The 25,640-nt window shown below is 38.2% G+C and overlaps 1 protein-coding gene across 3 annotated transcripts in view; it reads right to left on the minus strand.

The window, feature by feature from the left end:
• Nucleotides 1-10,747: 10,747 nt before the first annotated feature.
• The window catches only part of PDE1A (phosphodiesterase 1A, calmodulin-dependent), a 255,007-nt gene continuing 240,114 nt past the window's right edge, over nucleotides 10,748-25,640 (minus strand). For all 3 annotated transcript variants that reach the window (XM_014546520.1, XM_005857657.2, XM_014546522.1), the window contains 2 exons: nucleotides 16,030-16,146; nucleotides 10,748-13,223 (listed from right to left, as the gene is read on the minus strand). In XM_014546520.1, the coding sequence (XP_014402006.1) occupies nucleotides 16,073-16,146 (74 nt within the window). In that variant the 3' untranslated portion in view covers nucleotides 10,748-13,223; nucleotides 16,030-16,072. The remainder of the gene's footprint in view (nucleotides 13,224-16,029; nucleotides 16,147-25,640) is intronic.

Genomic DNA, 25,640 nt, shown 5'->3' on the forward strand with positions numbered 1-25,640 from the left:
TATTTTTGCTCCTTAAAATGCATACATTTTGGTAGTATTTATGATAGACCTGAAGCTGGATAGAACAATTCAGATATCCTTAATTATTCTATACTATTTTTTCATGGCATAATTTGGTACAGTTTTTTAAAAGTCTACTTTTAGAAACAAGAGACCACTATTATAGCTCATTCTTCAATAAATAGGCATGAAACCCTAGGCATGCTGGACATCGCTTAAGTGGTGAGGATTCAGGTATTAACAACACAGTTAAGGCCCTTAAATCCATGGATGTATTACTAGTGTTTGAAGACTGTCAATATATACATAAACTAATAAATAAGTGAGATGATTTCAAATAGTGAAATGTTCCTGGAAGAAAAGAAAACAAGGTGATATGGCAGAGGGTGGCATCTCCTGTTTTATAGCTGTGTGACATTGGGCAAGCCCTTTAATCACTCCGGGACTCAGTTTTCTGATCAGTAAAATGTAGAGAAAAGTATGGGGGTAGGGTTTCACCAGATAACACTGTGAGGCACCTTTAAACTTTAAGATCTGTTTCTCTCCTCTGATTCTCTTTCAGGAATGGCAGGCAAGAAGCAAAGGAGAAAAGAAAAGATGGGAATAGACAGAAAACTGCAGTAGTAAGGGAAGGTGGGATGCGAAGAGAAAGGGGGTATGTTGTGTGCTTGTATGACAGCCAACAGAACACAATTGTTTGAGTTAGAAATACACACACGTGTGTATGTGTGCATGTAGTAACAATAGCACTGTAACCAGTTATATTCTCTGTCTTTTAAAGCTTCTCTTTAGAAAATGATCTTTAAAAGTGATCAGTTTTTGTTTGTTTTTTAAAGACTGAAAAGTCCTTCCAGCAAAAATGTCCTCCCACCAATCACTAATTGGATCATGTACTGGGTCCTAGCACACACGCTTTGTTGCTATGAAGTGCCACATACCAGATTTTCCCCTTCACCGAGATTTACGTGACATGATGTTACACTCTCCGGAACATTTCCACTGGGCTCTGGAGAGTTAGTTATTTTCTTTTTCTCCTCCAGGTGCAAAATGGGTTGACAACAACCAGAAGCTGGCCTGTCAGCACTGCGCTCCTACTTGAGCTTGGAAAAGCACCAACACAAAACAAACACCACCCCACCCTCACCTCCAACTCCGTCTGAAGTGTTATTTTTTCTCTCCGGGATCGCTTTCTGAAGCACTGTAGATATTTTATACATAAATATTGACATATTTTTTTAGAAATTGTTCCTTTATTTTGTATATATTTTTAATCATTCACTCTACACTCTTTGCTAAGTTCCTCGTTTTGGATTTATTTTTCTATATGGCTAAAAGGAAGATCTTGAATTTGGGTACATTTTGCTAATTTATTTTTAGTTTTCTAATTTTGGAATCCAAGCCTTTAATCATTACAATGCATATGTCTGACAGGAAGGACTTACTTTACAGATCAGAAAACTAGAGTCCCCAGAGCGTTAGTGGCGCTACATGGACCAATCATCTAGCAAGCCCTTTCCGTAGGTTATGATCTTGTGAGAGTTTTTAGGATGCAAAAAACCACCCTCCCTAGGAACCATAGGCTTTTATGTTTTCTTATAGTATCTTACATATTGACCTGAAACTAAACGTTCTGTTTCAGAAATAAGGCATAAGGAGTTATTTTGCTAAAATAAGGCTGAAGTGGGAAGAAGGACCGGAGTTCTCCTTTAATTGTTTGGCATGAACTTCAAATTAAATGACCTATTACCAATAAAAGAAGCAAATCGAAACTCTTTTTAAAGTATTTGGCTCCTTTAAAAATAGTTTCGATAGCCTCTGGCTGGTGTGGTTCAGTGGATAGAGCATAGGCCTGCGCACTGAAGGGACTGGATTCCCAGTCAAGGGCACTTACCTGGGTTGCAGGCTTGATCCACGGCCCTGGTCTGGGCACGTGCAGGAGGCAAACAATTGATATGTCTCTCTAACTCCCTCTAAAAATATCCTCGTGAGGATTAAAAAGAAAGTTTCTATGTTTAAATCTATACTTCAAAAAAAATAACCTTTGATATTGCACAAAATAAAATTGCTAAGTTTATGACAATCGGAAGTACAATCTTAAAGAACAAGGCATCAATCTTTTTAAGTAGTTTTATTTTCTTAATTTCTAAAAAAATGATAAAATGAAAATAATTTTACAATTGCTATTTTTTCTTTCCCCTTCTCCATGGCTCCCTGGCCCCTGTATTTGAAAGATGGTCATTTTCACTCAGACTTTGTATTGCTAAAGACTTGAAAATAATATAAGCAAGCATAATTACCCCAGACCTAAATACATAATAGTGGAATACACTATACGTATGATGGCATTAAAAAAACAATATGCTACTTAACAAGGAACCACAGAGAATGTTCTAACTGCTGCTCTTTTCAGGCTAACTGAGGAATGATTTTCATTGGAATTTCAAAACACCATTTTTCTCAAAAGCGGTGCTGGGGATCAAGACATACTACTTCCAAAGATGGCGCCTTGGCACACTGAGTGTTTTGCACTGGAGGAATTTGAGAAAATGATAGAAGGAGGAAGGTCACTCTGACCTCCCCTGCTTCCCCCCTGAAACAGGCCATAAAGCCCTCATGAGAGAGGTGCCCTCCCTGCACCTGAAGGAGAGCAGCATCCTTGTCTCTGAAGACAAGGAGATTCGGAGAAGAATCTGAGACAACAGGCCTTGTTAAGTTCCCCCAGGCGACCGTGCTGACCTGGTGCTCCTTAAACCAGCACATTGCTCCACACTGTCCATTCTTTATCTTTTTCAAGTTGTTTTTTTTAAACTGATTTCAGAGAGAGGAAGGGGGAGAGAGAGAGAGAAAGGTCTGTTCTTTATCTTTTTCAAGTTGTTTTTTTAAAACTGATTTCAGAGACAGGAAGGGGGAGAGAGATAGATAGAAACATCAATGTTCCCTAATGGGGATCAAGCCCACAATCCAGGCATGTGCCCTGACCAGGAATTGAACCATGACCTCCTGGTTCATAGGTCGATGCTCAGCTACTAAACTATCTCAGCCATTTTTTTTAATCATTCCTAGCATAAAAATACTCCAGTCTAATGATCTCTTCTGACCTTCATTTTCTTTTGAAGCCTCCCATGTCATATAAACTTATATTAAATAAATTTGTATGCTTTCCCCCCCTATTAATCTGTCTTTATCAGTTTAATTTTCAGACCCAGCCAGGAACCCTCAGAGAGTGGAGGAAAACTTTCTTTCCCTGCAGTAGCAAAGGTTTCTATAAACCAAAGCAAGGAAACAGTAAGAACTTAAAAGAAAGCCAAATAGCTTGAAGATGGCTGGTTCAACATCTCTTTAATAATGGCAGGAGTATATCCTCTCTTCTTTATTTTATAAAAGAGACTCGCATTTGTCAAGGCAAGGCAGGTTTCCCGGAGAGTGGAGGAAAAGTTTCTTTCCCTGCAGTAGCAAAGGTTTCTATAAACCAAAGCAAGGAAACAGTAAGAACTTAAAAGAAAGCCAAATAGCTTGAAGATGGCTGGTTCAACATCTCTTTAATAATGGCAGGAGTATATCCTCTCTTCTTTATTTTATAAAAGAGACTCGCATTTGTCAAGGCAAGGCAGGTTTCCCATTACATTGCCCCTGCAGCATGAATTATGTGGATGTGTTTTCCTAATTGTATTCCCAGATGTTGCTTTCATCTTTCTTCTTTTGCCCTAATAAGACATAGAGTCCCATTTTGAAGTGTTTACTTATTTGTTATACTTGTCAAGCGTTTTAAACATCATTTGGGTCTTTATTTGCTTTTGAAAACACCCAGTATGCTAAAAATTCAAGCTTGACATAAAGTCAGTGATGACTAAAATAGGAATTACACTACGCGGTCCTGCGCTTCTCTGTGATACCAAGCTTAAGCTACACATCTGCGCTGCCAGTAAAAGAAATTGTCATAGGAAGTAGTTCAGTGGAACTGGTTGCTATCTAAATAAAATTTAAAAAATAACTTTCTGGTAGGGGCAGAATAACATTAAAAATTAGACATTGTCATTCTAAACTATAAAAAGCTGTAATGATATAAAATAATTTAATGCAACTTGGTGGGAAAATATAATTGCCAAAATTTAATAAATTTATATTTAAATCACAAATAAATTTGTATGTTTTTTCTATCAATATATTAACTTTATTAATTTTTCTTTCATTGTGTTATGTGGAGTTGAACTATTTTTCAGATTGAGAAATATATATGTGTGTGTATAGAATATATATGTGCATACATGTATATCTACATATGTATAGAAAATATATAGATGTATACAAATGTGTGCATATATATACATAAATGTACTGATGCTGAAATAAAAAAGAAAACTTCTTTAAAGAGAGAGAATAAATTTAACCCATTTGCTATTTAATTAAGCACAAAGCATTAAAACTTGGTTAAATAAATACTTACCTAAGCTATCACGTCCAAATGATCTTCTATTAAGGAAAGCTGGGTGAGAATGGAGGCAGATGCCCAGAATAAACTAGACAAAGGGAAGAATGTGAGGATGTCCTACAAAGAGATGAAGAGCTGTGGCACAGGGCGAGGTGGGAAGAGAAAGGCAGCCTGAGGAGAGCGCCCCCGAGAGGCCAGACCAGCTCCTGCTCCTCCCTGTCCCGGCCCCACAACTTGCTCTTAGTAAGTCCCTGCCCACCCGGCCAAGTCATCCCCGTCAGAATGTGTCTTCTGCACCATGGCTATGTCCAGCAGCCCATTTTTTCTCTGGTGGGTTTAGAAATTATGGTTTCAATGTTGAGCCACTTGGCTTCTAGATTGCATTGGACTTACCACATTTAGTGGATGAGTCTGTTCTTCTCACAAGGGCAGTTTCCACATTATGAAGGATCCTCTCCTCTTATTGTTTTCATTTTCTTCAAAGAAAACCTTTTCTATCTTGCTATTGAAGATTCTGTGAAACTGGTGGAGTTTGCTGGGGCATGTGCCTGTAGCTTTTTATTTTTTGAGAACCTACTATTGTTGCTTCACGGGGTACTTGCATGTCTAAGAATCTGTTTTAATTAACAAAGCCTTCTAGGAAGTCTAAAGTTTATTTTATTTTTATGCTGACACCTTTCTCTTTAATATTTCCATGAAAATTGTCCCCTATAATCCAGTGTCTACATGACATATATTAACATAGATATCAATATGCGTCGGTCTTGAGCCATCTGTATAGATACACATATATCAGTGCATGTCTCGACCTACCCGTATCTATATGTGTAACCTTGCCTTTCCACTCCTCAAGCAAGGACATAAACGCTGAAAGCAATGACATTATGATCTTTGCTATAGAATGGCTGGCCTTCTCTTCACATGGAACAGCCTCCCCATCATGGGGACCTTCAGGATATTGCTACTGAAGTTAAGGCCATGCTACGGTCCTGAAATGATGAGCCCGGATTAATTTTAAAGGAAGAGGATGAAGTTCTTTGTAGATTCTTATTTTTATAGCTTGTACCATTTCAGCTTTTTCTTATGTGTCAGTAAATAGCCTCAGCACCTTACACAAGCCATTTCACTTAATCATTCCAACAATCCTATAAAATAGGTACTCTTACTATCTCCATTTCGTAGATGAGAAAACTGAGGCCTAAGATCACAGAGACCATATGTAACAAAGTCTAAAATTGGATGAGAGCCAAACTCGGTCCTTGGATGAGATATTTCTTGCCTTAGGTGTTCCACAAAAATTCAACAAGAAATAATAGCATCTGGATAAATACAAAATAATAATATTAGTTTATGTTAATTGAGAACCAACAATGTGTCAGGTACTGTCTACTCTAGATCAATGGTTCTCAACCTTCCGGCCCTTTAAATACAGTTCCTCATGTTGTGACCCAACCATAAAATTATTTTCGTTGCTACTTCATAACTGTAATGTTGCTACTGTTATGAATCGTAATGTAAATATCTGATATGCAGGATGGGCTTAGGCGACCCCTGTGAAAGGGTCGTTCGACCGCCAAAGGGGGGTCGAGACCCACAGGTTGAGAACCGCTGGTCTAGATCCTTTAAATAATCTTCATTATCATTTTACCATTCTATCAAAGTCTTCACAGTGAGAGATGAGAAAATGTTAAGGTCTACAGCCACCAAACACCAAAGACATACAGGATGGAGTTCATTCTTGCTCCAAGCTTGTATGGCTCCCACTATAGGAAATCGCCTAGGCGTGTGGGCTTTTCTCCTTAGCAAAGTTGGTAAGATTAGCTGCAATTAATATATCACTGCACCCGCAGACCCATCTCCCCAAGGGTAGACAGGAGACACAGGGGGAGATCTGAATGTTTCTCTTGTATAATTCAGGTTTGCTTTTAGTGTGCTATTAAGAATTAATTAAGAATTAATGCACTCCCCATTTGCCTGCTCTGCGAAAAAACACAAATGGCCTTTTGAGATTGCGTGGATCTAGAGTGCTTGAAAAGTGAGTCTCATTTTGACTTACCAGGGATGTTATCTAAAAGGGATTAACTCAATCATGTATCAAACACTTAGGACAAACAAGAATAAACATTTTTTTTCTTCCTTCATTCATTTATTCATATTCATTTATTCAACAAATATTTACTGAGCACCTACTACGTGTAAGGATAGTTCTAAAATTAAAGTCTGGCAGCAAGCATATGACATGGAGAGCTACAACTTCCCAGCACAGAGGGGTAGAGATCTCTGTTCATCCAGAGGAGAGGGTCTGAAAGTTTGGACCAGAGTGATGAGAAGAGGCTTTCTGGGAGAGCTGGCATATGCTCAGACCCTTGGAGGAAGGGGGAACAGTGACAGGTAAAGAAGGCAAAGAGAGCAGCAAGATCCACTCGGTGCAGAGGCAGGGAGGAGGTCCAGGAACAGTGAACAGTGCAGCGAAGGCTGTGGCTAACATCAGCTGGGTTAGACTGTGAAGGGCTTTGAACACTAAACTAAGGAGTTAAGGTTTACCTGCAGGCCAGTGGTTTGCATCACCTCAGGCCCTACCCCAGACATACTCAATGAGACTCTCAGGGTAGGGGGCGCTGATGCATGCTGAAGGTTGAGAACCAGTGTTGTAGCCAGCCCCTCAAACTGCTATGTGTGCAGTGAATGGATGACACGTGTACTGGAGATACTGCCTCCCGGTCCTGTGGGTGGCCTGGGCCCAATCTGCCACGTGGTCTGTGTATGTGTACAACTGCATTACCCTAAGCTAAGAGTGGCTTTTACATCTTTAAAGGATTGTTAAAGAAGAAAAGGAAGAGGAAGAGGAAGAACAAAAAAGTGAGGAAGGAGGAGGAGGAGGAGAAGGAGAAAAAAGAAAAGAAAGAAAGAGCAGGGGGATTGGGGACCCTGTGAAGGAAAGTATCCTGCAAAGTCTAAAATATTTAGTCTGGTCCTTCACGGGAAAAGTTTGCTGACCTCTGGTGGAGACAAGGAGAAACTGTTTTTGAGAAGCACAATAGGTCCAAAGAATGAATTAAGAACATTTAAGTTAGTAACAGTATGCAGAAAAGAAAAAGTGAAGGGAGCTGGAAGCAGAGAAGCCAAATAATGAAGACAAGTGAGATGATAAAGACCTAAACAATGCAATGTTCTTTGAATAGAAAGAAGAAATTGGTCGATAATGTTTATAGAAATAATATGATTTAACTTTGTTGACTCAAACACTATTCCATAGTAAGGTTCACAACAATTGAAGAAATCGCAGACTACATCCAGTTCCGCAATCTCTTGGGATTTGATTTGCTTTAGTTTTCAGAGAGTAGTACAGTTTTGAGAGCACAAAAGCCTCTTATTTAGTGTGTGTGTGGGGGGGGGACGACCTCATGTTTAAATGCATAGCTGGGGTTTAGAATTAACTCCATATTTAATGATTCCCTAGAAACGATGTGCATAGAAATATCCAAGTTATCTTCTTAAAATGCCAAATACAGGTTAGTAGGTCCGGATGGGCTTGAGAGTCTTCATTTATAAGTTCCCAGGTAGGAACCACACTTTAAGTAGCAAAGTCTAGACTTACACCAGTGATTATTTGAAAAGCAAAAATTTAAGGTCACATATTAAGCGTGGGAAATAATTCCTCCACCCACAGACATCTGCTATAAGACGTGATGTAATTGGTCACCAGAGTACACCTGCCTTTGCTATTGGTCACTGAAAATTCTGCCCTATCAGAGGGGTAGTGTTTAGGGACACGTGCCTGGATATGGAATAAAGGGTAGAATGGAATAAAGGCCAGAATGAGAAGTAATGGAATGGGAAATAATTCCTCCACCCACAGACATCTGTTGTAAGACGTGATGTAATTGGTCACCAGAGCACACCTGCCTTTGCTATTGGTCACTGGAAATTCTGCCCTATCAGAGGGGTAGTGTTTAGGGACACGTGCCTGGATATGGAATAAAGGGTAGAATGGAATAAAGGGCAGAATGAGAAGTAATGGAAATGATGGGTGGAGAAGATCTTGCAGATCTTCCCACCATGGCCAGAGGCAGTCTACCTAATAGTGTGGGGAGTCACACTCCTTCAGACCTCAAATCCGGTTCTCCACCTACTAGCTGCATGATCTTACACAGATTACCGTTTGTTTGTTTTTGGTCACAGTTCCTCCTCCATAGATGGGGATAACAATTCCTCAAAGAGTAGTTACAGGGTGTAAAATAGTGTAATTATTTTACTGGTCAGTGTTGCTTAGTGGTTGAGCGTTGATCTATGAACCAGGAGGTCATGGTTCAATTCCCGGTCAGGGCCCATGCTCAGGTTGAGGGTTCAATCCCCAGTAGGGGGCATGCAGGAGACAGCCAACCAGTGATTCTTTCTCATTATTGATGTTTCTATCTCTCTCTTCCTTTCTGAAAAAATAAAAATATATTTTTAAATAAGAAAATAATGTAATACAGTAGTGAGACTATAATAAACTATAATAAACACTAAATAATTATAATCTTTAATGATAAGACATAGAAATGTATCAGCCTGAGATGCAAAGGAAACTCTCCAACCATCACAAGTATTAAGAAAATGACCTAGAAATTTATTAATGTTACTAAAGGATAAATAGCCCCAAATAAATATGTGAATATACATGTTGTTCCATGTATAGGATTTGTATTTTAAATATTTAGAATTCCCTCCAAAGAAATGACATGTATGTAATGTGGGACATTATTAGGAGTTTGCTTTTTGACTAAAATATATATAGTCTTTATTGTTTAAGGCTTGCACTAAATGGTGGCTAAGCATTGCAATGTTTAGAGAAGCAATTAGACAGAGGACAGAAGGTTTAATATAGCTTCCAAAGGACATAGGTGTTTTATGTCTAAATTGTATTTCTAAATTAAAGTAAGGCCTTTGAAAGCTTCCTGATATTAGGTGGAAATTTATCATGGAATGACATTTGAAGTAAAATTTCAGTTAAGTGTCCTGTATCTGGTGACAAGATGCATTTTACATTTTCATCACGAATGCTTTAGCATCTTGAAGACGCAGCCGGAGAGGTGACATCGTTGTGCCAATTACTCTTACTTCGCTTAATGGAAAGTCTCGAGGTCTTCACCTGGACTTGAAACTCTCTGCTTCTGTGTTCTTCTCTGGAATGCTTTAGCATCTTGGAGACGCAGCCGGAGAGGTGACATCATTGTGCCAATTGCTCTTACTTCGCTTAATGGAAAGTCTCGAGGTCTTCGCCTGGACTTGAAACTCTCTGCTTCTGTGTTCTTCTCTGGTGTCACCTCACTCACACTGCCCTTCACAGCGCTTTCCTTCCCACTGCGCCTCTGCCCCACCCTGCAGAGATGTAGTAGAAAGAGAGACCTGGGACCCAATCCCAGCATGGCCTCCACCACCTGGGACCTGCATGGCCTCAGAGAAGGCTCTTCCTCTGAGACTTGGTTTCCTGACTCACGTCGATGCCCACTCTGCTGGATTATTGCGGATTAGAGATGATGTTTGTTAAGAGTCTATGGAAGCTGTACCCAGAAAATAAGCAATGAACACGGGCCTTTGTTATTAGTTATTACTGAAGTGTCAATGTGTGTGCCACCTATTCTCAGCGGCATTCTTGGAAGCCCTGATGAAGGAAGCAATTTTTACCTCCTTATTATCAGGAGGTGCATCTATCGGCACTTCTCTATGTGGCGTTTTAATTATTGGATGTACAGATCATGCCCTCTGTGGGTATGAAATCTCTAGACCAGTGGTTCTCAACCTTCCTAATGCCGCGACCCTTTAATACAGTTCCTCATATTGTGGTGACCCCCAACCATAAAATTATTTTCGTTGCTACTTCATAACTGTAATTTTGCTACTGTTATGAATCATAATGTAAACATCTGATATGCAGGATGTATTTTCATTGTTACAAATTGAACATAATTAAAGCATAGTGATTAATCACAAAAACAATATGTAATTATATATGTGTTTTCTGATGGTCTTAGGTGACCCCCGTGAAAGGGTCATTCGACCCCCAAAGTGGTCTCGACCCACAGGTTGAGAACCGCTGCTCTAGAGGAAAGATTTAGGTTTCCAGATTCCTATGTGCACGATGCACCTGGCCAGGAGCTTGCAAATAACAGGGGCAATAATGACTGTTGAGTGAATAATTCTTTAATAGAGCAAACGTCACCTTTGGACAGGACTCAATGTTTAAGTTGGTGCACTTCTGGTGTTTCCTGATTTCTCCGACTTTTCAGTGCCCCATCAAATTGCATTACAGAAGACACCAAATGTTTCACAATATATTCCCTCAAGTACGATTTATTTAACAGTCATATATATGAAAGAGAATTACAGCAGAATAAAACACAGGAATTGTAGCTTGTCATGTTACAATGCAATGAGAGGTGCTGGTTACATGAAAAGGCATATGAAAATGTTAGCTATATGTTGGGTAGCTGAGGATAAAAGCTCAAAGCAGAACGCTCATGGTGCAGCAGCCTAACCCACCCATCTCTTTCTCCAGGGCCACTCAGCGCTGATGTTCCAAGAAGGGAGGCACTGGTAACCCTGCTGTGACCCCCTCATTAGCACTAGTGGCTGCTGGTAGCTGTCTTAGGGAGAGAAGGAAGGAAGAAACAAGGAAGTAAAAAAGGAGAGAAGGAGCCAGGGGAGGGAGGTTAGGAAAGACAAGTCTTCTGAAGAGATGGAGCAGGTTTTCCCCACTCCCTCTGGAAGTTCAGCCACCGTCCTCTGTGTCGTGCAATCTGGAAAAGTAGGTTACAGCCCACAGACAGAAATGGATAAATTCCTTATATGCCTCCACGTTTTTTAGTAACAAAGTCTATAGATTGTAAGGTGCTAATAGGAACAAAGTGGGCATGTTTCCTAGGACGATGGAGTAGGAGTTTTCAATGGACTTCTCCCCCAAGAGGCCCCATAGCTTTAGGAAAGACAACTGGCTCAAACAGGAACGAAAGTTAGTAGAATTCCCAGAGGCGGATTCTATTTTAAATGCAGAATGTTTTCAAGCTGGTAAATAGCTAAAGAAAAGACATCAAAAGTAGTTATAGTGTCTCCATAAATAAAAATAAAATACCCTTTTAAAAGGACAAAATGTCACCATGATGTACATATCTATATTTCCCCCCAATACATCATTATAGATCAATCTTTACTGCTTACATTTAAAATATCAATTGCAATACGATGTCTATGATACAATTCAATTATATAGCTGTCTTCTACACAAGATTCAGGTGAAACAACAGCTAGGAACCTTATTCACAGAACATTTAAAAGCGCTTTATACACAGTCTATACACAAATATATCTTAAGTTAGAAGGATGCATACCTAATATGCATATAGAATATGGCTTACACATTAAAAGAGATCTAAGTTGTGAGTTATAAAAACCCCACTCTTGAGGCTGAAAAGCTTCTGGTTGTATCCCTTTCTAAAATATTGCTTAGCATGGTAGGACCCAGAAAAGAAGCAGGTGCAACAGAAAAGTCTTGAGGACCCACATACCCTCCCTCACTGTAATTGATGGCTACTCTTGGTTTTTCCCATCCAGTTCCTGCCTTTTACAAAAACAAAGTCACTTAGTCTCACAGACGTTGAAGTGTTTACAGTGAAAAGTTACAACACCTAACTGCGCTTGACTTTCTTGTCAGCTAATAACAAACACAGGTAGTTCTTCAGTTTGGAGCAAGGGAAAGGCTCTGCACATGCTCAGGCAAAACATGACAAGGAAGCAGAGTCTCCAAGGGCGGTGGCTTGTTTCTGTGCAGGAAAACGGCAAGTCACATCAAATAATGTTATCTGTACAGAAAAGCGTGGGCTTCCATTCTCATAGATATTTTTGAATACACATCACACACACACACACACACACACACACACACACACACACACACACACTCTAATGGGATCAACACCCCAGAAGGCAAAATCCCACTCTCCGTTCTTGTGTCTGTCTCCAACAACAGTGGAGGTTCTCGGTATCCAGGGTTGTAGGGAATGTGTGACTTCCGTGGTGCTGGCGCCCCTGTCGGGGCTGCGTTAGGATTCTGAAGCCCCAGGGACGGGTGCAGGCTGGTCCACTGCTTTCCAGGACGGGTTGCACGGTGGGTTCCCAGCTTGCAAGGCATGATGACATGTTCGTCAGATCTCAGGGCCAAGGTGGTGATGCTCCATTGTTGTTCTAGGACTTCAACCACAGCTTCGGAATAGTCCTGCCTCTCCGTTTGTTCCCGTGCATTTAAAATAACAAGGACGATCGAAATGGCCTGCTCCTCAGAGCTGTAAAAAATATGCTTCCACAATTTTGTTTTTGTTTTTGTTTTTGTTTTTTTGCTTTCCTTTTACTTGAGACCTTAAAAATTTGTAGTTATAGCACTCTGTATAAAACAATGGAAGAAAGTAAAATTTTAAAATACCTCTTCTGCACATGTATTGCATGGTCACCTATGCTATACCTGGTTCAAAATGATGATAATTTTAAACTCTCCAACTTTTGTCTTAAAAATTTCTCCAGATTGATTGAAGAACACCAAATTGTGGAGGAAAAATGATGGCAGAAGCACTGGCTAAAAACCCGGTAGCAAATTTGAGTGTTATTTATTTGGCCAGAGTTACTAGCACAGAATTTATGTTCTTCTTATTCATTCCTTACACAGGAGTCCATAAAAATGGCCCGATCCAAGTGTGTGGTGAAAGAGAATATAGTTCTGCAGGAAGTTGCGGAGTTAAGTTTCAGTACTGTTCTCATTATCCTGAAATAAAATTCAAATGAATATGAAGATCATGTCTTAGTCATAGACAGACATTAATTACTGTGTTGCAATTTCCCTCTAGACTTTATATACCTTGTCAAAAATAAGCAATTTCTCAGTATATGCTATTGATTTTATATCAGTTGGAATTCATCCTTCTATTTCTCGTGTGTGTGCGTGTGTGTGTGTGTGTGTGTGTGTGTGTGTGTGTGTCTTGATCCCAGTAAAAATTTTGATCCTTTGGATCAGAAGTAACACAATTAAATAGCTATACAGGCCTGGCAAGTAATAGACATGAGATAAGTGGGCCCGTGTAAGTGTAAAACAAGTAGAGTCGCAAGGACTATAGTGAAGTAAAGAGCAGAAGCCCTGTCTCAAGATATTAAAAAAAGATATTTTAAATCAGTGTGGAAGTCAAAGAATGCAAATGCCCAGGCTACATCCAGCCCACACACCTCTTCTTGGGTTAACTAGGAGGAGCCTGCAGGCCAAATATGACCCTCAAACATAATTTGTTTGGTCTATGCAGTGTTTTAAAAAACGTTGAGCCAACATTAAAAATTGGAAGATTTTACCAAAAATAATCTCTTAACCAATAGGAACACTTTGAAACACTGGGCCCTCACTCTTACCTGGTAAATCTGCCAGAACTAAAGGGTGGGTGGTTGCAGCCTCCGGGTTGGGTGTGCTGTGTCCTCTCTGTTTCCAAGGCTGACCAGACACTACGCCTAGGTCACAGCTGCCAATCGTCACCCCTGCTGTTTTCCAACTTCACCCTCTTCCCTCTTTTAAGAGACCTGCCTATTCCTTGAAGGCATGCGAATTTCACCTACAGCCCCAAAAAAATCTCTTAACCTGTAGGAACACTTGGAAACACTGGGCCCTCACTCTTACCGGGTGAAAATCTGCCAGAACTAAAGGGTGGGTGGGTGCAGCCCCCGGGTGGGGTGTGCCGTGTCCTCTCTGTTTCCAAGGCTGACCAGACACTACGCCTAGGTCACAGCTGCCAATCATCACCCCTGCTGTTTTCTGACTTCACCCACTTCCTTCTTTTAAGAGACCTGCCTATTCCTTGAAGGCATGCGAATTTCACCTACTTGATTCCTGGAAGATTGTGCACTAAAGGCAGGGCTTTCTCAAACTGAAAAGAAAGCTAATGAACTTAGGTCCTGATGAAAAAAAACAAAACAGTTGTCTCATGGTCTGCTGGCTGCTGGGGTTTGAATATTGCTGTTTAGTTTGATTGGGTCTCAAACTTTTCCAGCTTTGGGGGTTTTTTAGTTCAAAAAAAAGAGAGAGAGAGAGGGACTTCATTAACTGCCAAAGGAATCCTATCAAAATCTTTTACTAATGAGATGCCAGAATCTTACACATAATTTTCTTTTTTTTGCCTTATACAGTTTCATACTCGTCATTTTAACAAACATATTTGAAACCTGTGTTTCCGACACGTAACTTTTGGAAAATATTTATAAATATCCAGCTTGATATTATAAGTGCATAGAGAAGGCTGATCTTAAACATTTTTTAAAGCCATAAAGTATACACTGGCTTGGAGGCATTTGGTAGGAAGAATCTTGCTTAATTTTGTTTAATCAGTTTTCTAATGGCATTTATTTGACAACAAAACCTTTTGTACTTAACCATTTATAAATATTCCACTGGATTAGTTTTCCCTAAAATATACTTTAAGGGCTTCTGTATCATCAGAACCCAAGGACTCTCCTAAAAAGAGCTGTGAGCTCTAAAGGTAATACATTTATAGTTTGGATGAAGGGAAAGGAGAGATGTTGCTGTAGCTAATATAGGACAATGTATTAAAATGGTTGAATATAAAGATGGGTTTTAGTTGCTGAACAGCCACTTTGTGGCTTAATTTCTACCCAACCTTCATACGTAAAATAGGAATCACAATTGCTAACTCTGGAATTGTTGAGTGAGATAATATGTGTAAGATATGCCCCACAGTGCCTTACACTTGAAAGTTGCTATTTAATGAAACTATTATTATCAATCAGTTTTATAACCAAGTGCAGAATACTGAGAAATTAATCATCTGAAAAACTAATCACATTCTAACTCTTTCATATCTTAAGCAACATTTGAGGAGCTATGATAACATCTAAAACTCTCAGCATTTCTTGCCCCCACCATCACCCCAACAGCAGGATGAATTATAAGACTTGAGCTTAGGTTCTCACTTATTTAAGGAGACACGAAGGCATCTCCACTATAAATACACATCCTTCCCTTCTAACTACCTGCACCTCCTTTGAAGTCCCAACACAGTGGTTCTCAACTTTAGTGTACAGAAATATCAGTAGGTGAGTTTATTAAAAACTCAGACTTCCAAGGCATCACTCCCAGACCTAACAATTTGGTAGACTGAAGGCAAGCCCTAGAAGCTGAATTTTTAAGAGAACCATTGAGGCACATGTCCAAGGATTTTAGCAAATACTGATGTTTCCTTCATAATATGTACTTGCTTTGTTATTACCACTTGTTGTAAACATTTACATTTTCTACATGAAGTAGAAAAAGAAATCAGGATTAAACCTCCCCATTGACTATAGCCTATTATTTTTGAAGGGCTAAAATGTCTCAGTAAGTATAATTTATATTGAAAAGCAAATCGAGAACTCTTTGAAAAGGTAAATATTTAAGATATTGCCTCAGAAGATAGGAGACAGAAATTTTTCTAAAAAGAATCCAGGAGGTCATTTAAATAAAATAACTTTGTCTCTAGGGATATTCTACAAACCATTCATTTCAGAAATTAGGTTTCTAATCTAAAAATAATACTTACCTCTCGTGTTTAAAATGACAGAAGCCGTTATTGTATTTCAAACCTATGAATGTGTATCAGCACGTTTTTCTTCAGCATTTACTTGACCTTCTGAGTTCTTATGAAGATCAGGTTCACCTAGAAAACAAGCAAACAAAATCAAAATAGGCCTGTGAAAAAAATGAGTAAGGTCAGGAAACAAGCAATTCGTAAAATGGTGAAGAATATTATACAATGGATTTTGTGGCACATTTCTCCAAAGATAGCAAACATTTTCTTTTCAGCCTGTGGGATTTACAGAGTATAACAAGTCATCTTCTGGCCATTACACAACTTTGTGAAGTTGCAATTTAATCTGGGAATACAGAAACAAAACAGATGAGACATGTTTAAACATCTATTAGATCAAATGTAAAAATTATGTATGTTTTTCTTGAATATTTTTAATTGAAACAAATTCTTTTAAACACATCCTCTAATGATCAGTGTCTTTTAGCACACATTGTTTAGTTGTTATGAATTTAAAACAAATGAGCCTAAGAGAATAGTAATAAAATAATCTGCCAAAACAAAGTAATGGAATTTATAATTGTAGAATCACTTGGCTTCCATATAAACCTTCAAGAAGAAGAAAAACATTTGCATGAAAACTGTTCCAACATTTCAAGAAAGGTTGCAAAGAATCTACCAAAACCAGAAATATGAAGCAAAATATACAGTTAAAAGAGCTTATAATATAAGAAAGTAAACAAAAGTCGCAGAAATTAATTATTGAGTCAATTACTCAAACTATCTGGATATTTCAGGAAATAGTCGTACATAAGCAACTGCTCTTTCTGTCTGACATTTGATTGAAAAATATATTAACAGTTAAACTTTGCACCAATTAACTTTGAGAGAATTCCTTCAACATATATTGTAAGACTGCATTATTTCAATTGCAACAGATTTTCTATTGAAGTTATAAAATTAGTAAACATATAAACTCATGAGGTGTTATTACAAAGCAAATTTATTTTGTCTCCTACTTTAAAAATATATTCAATGGGGACAACTTATCTTTTGTACCAGGATAAAAATTTCAGGTAGTATCAAGATTTTTTGGGTCATTCTTAGATAATAAAAAATCGTGTGGTCACATTAAGTTGCCAAAATCTGAACTCAGACATTAGAAGGTCTGATCACATAAATACACACCAATCTTAAAACAGAGAAAAAATTTCTTTCCAATTTTGGGTTTGTTGGAGAGCCCAGAAATGGTGTGGGGGTGGGGCATGGTTGATGTTTCCTTTACCCTCCCCCAAATGGCTACGTTGCCTCCTGAGCAGGAGAAGGGAGAGAAGAGGGCTGAGAGGGGCAGCAAAGTTTCTCCCTGACGTGTACCACTGTTGGGCGTTTAGAGCTCATTCTTCTGTGAGCACATCCAGGGGCTCTTCAGGGACTTCTTGCCAAGGACAATGGCGAGAGACTTTTACCCCCTTGGTATGGGCACCTGGAACGCTGGTTCCTTTTCAATGTCCACAGCCTCTGGGAATGTGTTGGCACCTTTCCAGCTTCTGTCTGCTGAGGTACTATCACCTTTACAGCCTTTGGAAATGTGTACCTTTCCAGCTTCTGTCTGCTGAGGTACTATCACCTTCCGAATATGGGAGGGACATATTTGGTTCATATGAAACACTTGTGAGGCAAATGTTTCCATTAGATACTTGAGGAAAGGCTGGAGTCTACTTTGGCTCATCTGTGATCATCTAACTCTTTATATTTCTCATGTAAGAACTGGACTCCATTCCTCAAATCTCCTTAACTTCTAGCTCCCCTGCGGTTCTGGTGAAGCTCTCTTCTCTTGATTTGAGATGAAGAGAGAAGCATGTCTACATCTTTCCCAGTAGCAGAGAGCTCATTAAAGAAACCTGCCTCATAAATCCTTATCCAACTATCAACCTGGCCCTGTCACTGTTTGAGTTGGGTAAGGCCATAAGCATCCTACAATTAGCTTCTGAAACTACTTTGAAATTTTTGTTCCTCCCAACAGTTTGTTTCTGACATTTATTATATCAGAGTCTTGGCTTAAACTTCTGCTTTATTATCCTGTTCCTTATGACTAGATTAGAAAAAACCCCACACAAAATAAACTAGAAAGAACAAAACAGAGTGGGAAGGATACACAGAATTAAAAGAAAGGAATACAAGTAATTAATTCTCTGATTCTAAAAAAAATTTCAGACACTTTTTACAACGGGCAAAGGACACTGAGGCCTATGTATTGCCAAATGCTCTTATAGCTAGTGGATAATGAGCTTACCAGTAACGAAAGAGTGGACAAGGAACAAAATTATCAAACGCTTACAATGCAGTAATTACAAAAAGTAAAATACCAAAACGATACACAGATTACATCCAAGAGTAATTCTATACATGTAGTTAGAACAGCAGCAAGTAAAAACTGTGAGCAACTCAAGAATTTTGCAGCACTGAAAACATAGTGTTTTCCTTAAAAAACTGTAAAATTCCAGATGTTTTCAGGAGCACATACACAACATTGCCAAGCATGGCAGCCAGATCGCTTGGCAGCCAGATCCTCAGCAAATCCTACTCACATTACTTTTACTTAATAATTCTTTAGTTGTAGAATCCTTTACAATTAACTTGGATAATACTATGTGGAAGTAACCCTCAGACTTTCATAAAAAAGAGATTCATATCATTTTGACCTAAGATTCTGCCAGAGAAGAATAAATGATTTACATTATTTAATCCACTAAAGATCATTTTGGCTCAAGGGTTATCTCTGTAAAATGCCTTAAGGAACATCCATATAGTTCAAGGTCTCAAACATTTTTCATCATGGGCACCTCTTTTAGTTTGGTGAAACTATGGCTTTCTCAAAATAAAATGTATAAATAAATAAAAAGGAATACAAAGGATTCCACTTACATTAAAATATTATTATGACATATTTAAATTATCCTAGTGGTGTGAATATAATAATATATGTGCTTCCCTATTAATGCATTAAATCACAAGGAAAGAAATAAGTTGCCATGAACCAAGTTTGCTGGATTAACTAAAATCTCTTTTCTTGAGAGCATTTTCTGCCCTGGCTGGGTAGCTCAGCTGGTTAAAGTGTCATCCCCAGATGCCAAGGTGGTAGGTTCCATCTTTGGTCAGGGCACAAGTAAGAGCTCGGTCAGTGTCACGGAGAGGAGAATTGACTCTCCACTATGGAAATCTGATTGTAACAGTGAGTCCGTATAAATTAAATGGTATTACCCACTATGTTGTAATTATTTTTCTTTATTAGCCAAAAGATCTAAAAAACAAACAAATGATAAATGGCTAATGAGAAAACTAAGTATAAGGGATATTCCGCCCAAATCCTCTTCTTGCTCAACATCTGTACTTGCTGTTTTCTGACACTCCAAACCTAGTTCCTTGTTCTAATTTTACTTTGCAATATGAGTAAATACGGCAAGAGTTTATAGGATATTTGTAGCCTCTGAAAAAAACCTGCAGGTATTTGTTTTGCACATAGTAGGCCTCCGTAAACAGTGGTGGAATAATCTCATGACTAGTTCTCAACTTTTTGTCAGGCTCCGCAGTTTTGACTGTACAACACACTCCAACCAATTATTTCATATGACACCGTGGCTGGGTGGAGAGATGGTCCGGACCTCCAAAGGGGGATGTCAGAATCTCTATCAGGCATGTGGAATGGCAAACATCCTGAATCTCCTCTTCTCCACTCCCACTTGTATTTTACCACTGATTTTTGGTAGGTTTCTCTTGAAAGCCTTATTTATTTATTTATTTATTTATTTATTTTACTATTTTGAGAATGCAAGGCAGAATATAAGTACTCACACTGTAATATGAATAAGATATCTATGCTTATATAAAGAAGTGATAGGCTTCTTAGGTAAGACATTTTAATGAAAATCCTTGGTAGAATTTTAATGAGTAGAGTGGAGGAGGGGATCCCAAGAATCCAAGAATTGCATCCCCTTTTATTTATTTATTTTTTTTACTATTTTGAGAATGCAAGGCAGAATATAAGTACTCACACTGTAATATGAATAAGATATCTATGCTTATATAAAGAAGTGATAGGCTTCTTAGATAAGGCATTTTAATGAAAATCCTTGGTAGAATTTTAATGAGTAGAGTGGAGGAGGGGATCCCAAGAATCCAAGAATTGCATCCCCTGAGGAGGAAAGAACAGGATAAAGATAGAAAGTCCACTGACTTTCCTAGGAGTAGAAGGCAAACATTTCAGGGAAGAGCTGTATGACCCAAGACAGAAATGTAAGGAACATCATTACCAAGGGACATGCTGCTGTTTCCTGGTACAGCTTGCCTCCGTGGCACTGGTCAGATTCTAATCTGTGCTTGACCGTGAGCTGATGAAATTCCCTGCTCTCCCTCTCTGGGTCTTGCTGCATTCATTTAAATGCACAGAAGTGTTCTATTTTGACCTATCTTTGTGAACTGCAGATAAACTATGTTGAACTCGAAAAAAAAATAAAGTAATGCATTGGCTGCCCTCCACTTGCGCCCCAACCTGCCTGAAGCTCAGGCGTGTGCCCTCATGGGGACGTGAACCTGGCAGCCTTTCGGTGCACAGGATAATGAGCCACTCCCCCATTGCCTTCCCTCTGGCAATCACCATACTGTGGTCTGTGGCCACGAGTTTCTTTCTTTGCTTAATCCCTTCACCCTTCTTACCCAGTCCCCAACCCTCTCTCCTCTGACAGCTATCAGTCTATTGTCTGTATCTATGAGTCTGTTTCTATTTTGTTTGTTAGTTTATTTTGTTCATTAGATTCCACATATAGTGAAATCATATAGTACTTGTCTTTCTATTACTGGCTTATTTCACTTAGCGTAATACTCTCCAGGTCCATCCATGCTGTCACACAGGGTAAGATTTCCTCCATGTTTATGGCTGAGTAGTATTCCATTGTGTAAATGCCCCACAGTTTTTTTATCTGCTCATCTACTGATGGGCACTTGGGCTGTTTCCAAATCTTGCCTATTGTAAATAACACTGCTATGAACACAGGGTTGCATATATTATTTCAAATTATTCAAATTAAAAGAAAGTTATAATCTTCTTCCTTTAAAATGGTGACAAGTAATAAATGTTAATCTAGTAATATTGTTTTAAATAATATTAATTGAATAATCATATTATTTTAATTTCTCTTCTGAAAGGACTACAAAGGCTGTTTGTTTTGTTGATGAGCTGATACTGTGAACTATTAACTAGTCTGGTTTTTTTTTTTTAAATATATTTTATTGATTTTTTACAGAGAGGAAGGGAGAGAGATAGTTAGAAACATCGATGGGAGAGAAACATCGATCAGCTGCCTCCTGCACATCTCCCACTGGGGATGTGCCCGCAACCCAGGTACATGCCCTTGACTGGAATCGAACCTGGGACCTTTCAGTCCGCAGGCCGACGCTCTATCCACTGAGCCAAACCGGTTTCGGAGTAACTAGTCTGGTTTTACTCTCACTGTTTGTTACCGTGGCCCACACTCATTTGAACAAGTAGACATAGGTGTCATTACGGAAGTACCCAGAAACAAAAGGATACAGTCTTAATTACCAGATTCAAAAGCCATGTCTGTGTATGGAACAAAGTTTCTTGGAAAATACTTAGTCAAACTCTATCTTCCCACCCACACCTCCAGAAGATATCTAGGTTTCTGATTCACTGGATATGGATTGAAGTTTTCTCCAAGAGAAGCAATTAGGATAAGGGGATGATTCAGGTTGGTGGTGAGAGAGGTTTAATTTCTTATTGGTCTAGTGGCAATATTTTTTTCTAACTTATGGAACCCAAAGGAAGACAGAAGAGAGAAGAGTTGGATGATAAAAGAGGGCTAGATACTTATAGCCTCTGACACAGGACCCTGGCTTTGCTAGTCCTGTCACATTTTGAGTGAAAAGTGTGAAAGGTTTTGGAAATAACTTAGGGATCCAGAAGTAGAAGAGACCTTTGTCATGTTCCCTTATCTGGAATTTTGAGAGGTGGCAGAATTTTAAAATTCCAACTCATTTTATGGAGTGAGTATAACCTCAAACCAGAACAAGACAAGGTCAATATGAGAAAGTGAAATGACAGATTAATCTCACTCATAAATATAGATTTTTTTTAAAAGTCAGCAAAAATAATTTTTAAAAGTTAATACATCAAAATTTTTAAAAGTTTACCCAAAGAATACAAGGTGGTTCAACATTAAAAAATCTATTAATATAATTCACTACATGAACCAATTGAAAAAAAAAGTCATGTGAATTATTTTTAAAGCTACAGAAAAGGTAATACATTTTCTTAACAAATTACTTATTGATGGGAATATAATTAAAGAAATTAAGAAATATAACTCAATGCTGAAACATTAAACACCTCTTTAAATTCAGAGACAAGCTGAATGTCAAAACTACTACTATTTCAGAATGTTCTGGATAAGCTTGCTAGTGATGGGGACTCAAGGAAAACAATCATAAAAGGTATACATTTTGGAAAGAAAAGAAACTGCCATTATTTACAAAAAAGCAGTATTCAAAAGCAAATGTATTTCTACACACCTGCAAGAAATAGCCATTTACAAAAGCAACAAAAAATATAAAATACTGATGGGAATTCCAACAAAGTATATCCAAAGTTTAAATATTAAGTGATTACATAATATAGTTCAGGATGGGACAAAAGTAGGTTTATAGTTTTTCATATGAAAAATAATACAATAACTAATAAATAATAATACAAGAATAAACTGTGTTTCATGTACTCACAATCATAAACCTACTTTGTCCCATGCAGTATATGTTTACTATAATACCTAACATCTAATAACACTAATAAGAATTTTCTATCATTATTTTTATTATTATTAAGGAAAAATAAACTTTTGGAGCAACATGAAAAAAGACCTATGAATGATGAGATATGTATGAATAGGAAGACAATCTCATAAAGATGACAATATTCCCCAAATTGATATAAAAGTAAGCCTACTCAAAAATAGTAACTTATTTTTTTTTCCTTTTAGGGTGGCACATATGAGCTACTTAAGCCAAAACCAGGTCTCAAAAAGTTCAAATGGATGATATCATACTGAACATATTCTATGACTTCAAGCAATTATGTAGGAAATAAGTTACAAAAAGAAACTAGAAAGCACTTGTGTGTTTGAAAATTTTAATACATATTCTCAAATGTCAAGCTTGCCTTCAGCTAGCTCTAGGTTTCCTGCTGGTTCTAAACAGCTGTGATTCGTGCACAATGCAAATCCGGTAGCATCTCAGTTCCCACATTGCCTCCTTTTCTCACATCTTCTCTTCTTTGAGCCTCGTATTTTGGGATTTGAATCAATATCAAATAAATCAGAAAAGTACCCAGCACAGTGAGAAACATATTGCATTCCATTCTAGGCTGAGCCCCCAGATTCCATTCTGGGACATAACTAGTGTTTCTCAAGAACACATTCTCCTTGAAAAGATGGGACAGAAAGCAGACCTGGGGTTGGTGGGTAGCTTTTGCTCCTGTCAAGGTGAATTTGGTGGGCCTGATTCAATTTGGAATTCTTGCATCTAATGGTGAACCAAATTCTCAGGGGGCTTACAAAAGTAACGCTTTTGCTGTGAGAAAGAACAGATACGTAGTTGTGTTTGCCATTCAGGGGCTGCTCTAAATAGACACGCTTCTTTCACAGTTCATTAGCATGCACTTACTCCGCCCACCCATCACAGCCTCGGAAAATGTTCCTCGTGACCTATGAGGATGGGACCACCAATGAAAATGAGCCACATTTACATGGCACTTTAAATGCATACTTTTCTTTTCTGTATGTGATCTCCTTGGTTGTAAATTAGGCATCTATCACCCATTTGCCACCAGTTTAGGCAAATGTGCTTTTTTTTTTTTCTCACTTCCTTAGGTGCCTTGCTCCCAAAGCTGCATCATAGATCTGTATGTGATCTCCTTGGTTGTAAATTGGGCATCTATCACCCATTCGTCACCAGTTTAGGCAAATGTGCTTTTTCTTTTTTTCTCACTCCCTTAGGTGCCTTGCTCCCAAAGCTGCATCATAGATCTTCACGACTCTGCAGTGAAACTGGAGACCGGGCCAGGATTTATGGGAATGTCTATTACATTCCCATAGAGATTGTGTTCCCAATAGCCACACTTTTTGAGGCTATGATTTGCCTGAGATTTCATAGGTAGAAATAGAAGAGTGACTTTTCTCACTATTTCCCTCCAACTGCCTCACTAGAAGGAGAGGCACACACACACCTTCCTAAAACTTCCCGTCTGGTCTCAAATCACACAGGAAAAGGTTCGGATTGAGCAAAGACTTAAGATGCTGAGGGACACTGAGTGGGTTATGAAAGCATCTTCCTCATTCTATAAGATTTAACTAAAAAAGTAACACATTCTGGATGGAGAAAAGCATTTTTTGTTTTGTTTTTTTTAGTTTTTGAAAAGGCCCCATGTCAAAAAGGAATGGGTTTCCATACAACATTCTTAGATGGATGTTCCCAGATCCGTAATAGAAGGCTTGGTGAATGAAATTACTGTTTAAAAAAGTGTTTTGTTTTGTTAAAACTTATGACCCAGGAACTATATTCTTTGGAGCCCAAGCAGTCACACTTTCCATGGCTCAAGGATTGTGGGATATTTTTGAGATATCCCGAAATATAGTTGCAAGGCTAATATGATGATGGCCAACTATTCAGGATTCTGTTCAGAGCCTCATAACTGAATTAATATTCCAAAGCTCTAAGCATCAGATGACCTGCTTATTCTCATCTCATGCAATTATCATAAACTTTCATCTTCAGTGTATTTAAGCAAATATATACGTATATTTGTATGTAGAAAATCACACAACTGGACTGTATGTATGTACATATATAAAGCATATATGGTAGGTAAAACCATATCATAAAATAAATATTTGTCTGTTTGGCACCTAACCTAAGAAATAAAATATTACTAATTCCTAAATAAATCTCTCAATCTTCTTCCTAGATTCTGAATGTTTCCTCCATCATTCTTTACTTTTATCATGTACATTCTTAAACCTATTATTTAGCTTATAAATTTTAAAAAAATGTTCTATAAATAGTATCTTTCTACATTTTAGCAGCTTGTATGTTTTTCTCAACGTTGTTTGTGATTTTCTAAGTTTGTGATGCTCACAGCTAAAATTCATTTATCCGAGCAGTAGTATGCTATTCCATAGTATGAATATACCACAGATTATGAATTCATTTCACTTTTTTTTCAGGTATTTACACTCATACACAATGCTGCTATGAACATTTTGCTCATATCTTCTGATGCACATGAGCAAAAGTTTATCTAGGGTAAAAATATGAAAGTGAAATTATTGGGAAATATGGCATGTACATCTTCAGTTTTGCCAGAGATGCCAACCTGTTCTGCAAAATAATTATATATAAATTTACATATACTCAATTAATGTGTAAGAAAACCAAAAGTCCTGACATCCTTTTTGACTCTTGATTTCATACTCCACATCTAATCTGCTAACAAATCTTATCAGTTCTGCTTTCAAAATATATCCGGAATCCAATCTCTTTAAATGTGTGTGTGTGTA

The sequence above is a fragment of the Myotis brandtii genome, unplaced genomic scaffold (genome assembly GCF_000412655.1).
Source record: "Myotis brandtii unplaced genomic scaffold, ASM41265v1 scaffold112, whole genome shotgun sequence".
NCBI classification, from domain to species: Eukaryota; Metazoa; Chordata; class Mammalia; order Chiroptera; family Vespertilionidae; genus Myotis; species Myotis brandtii.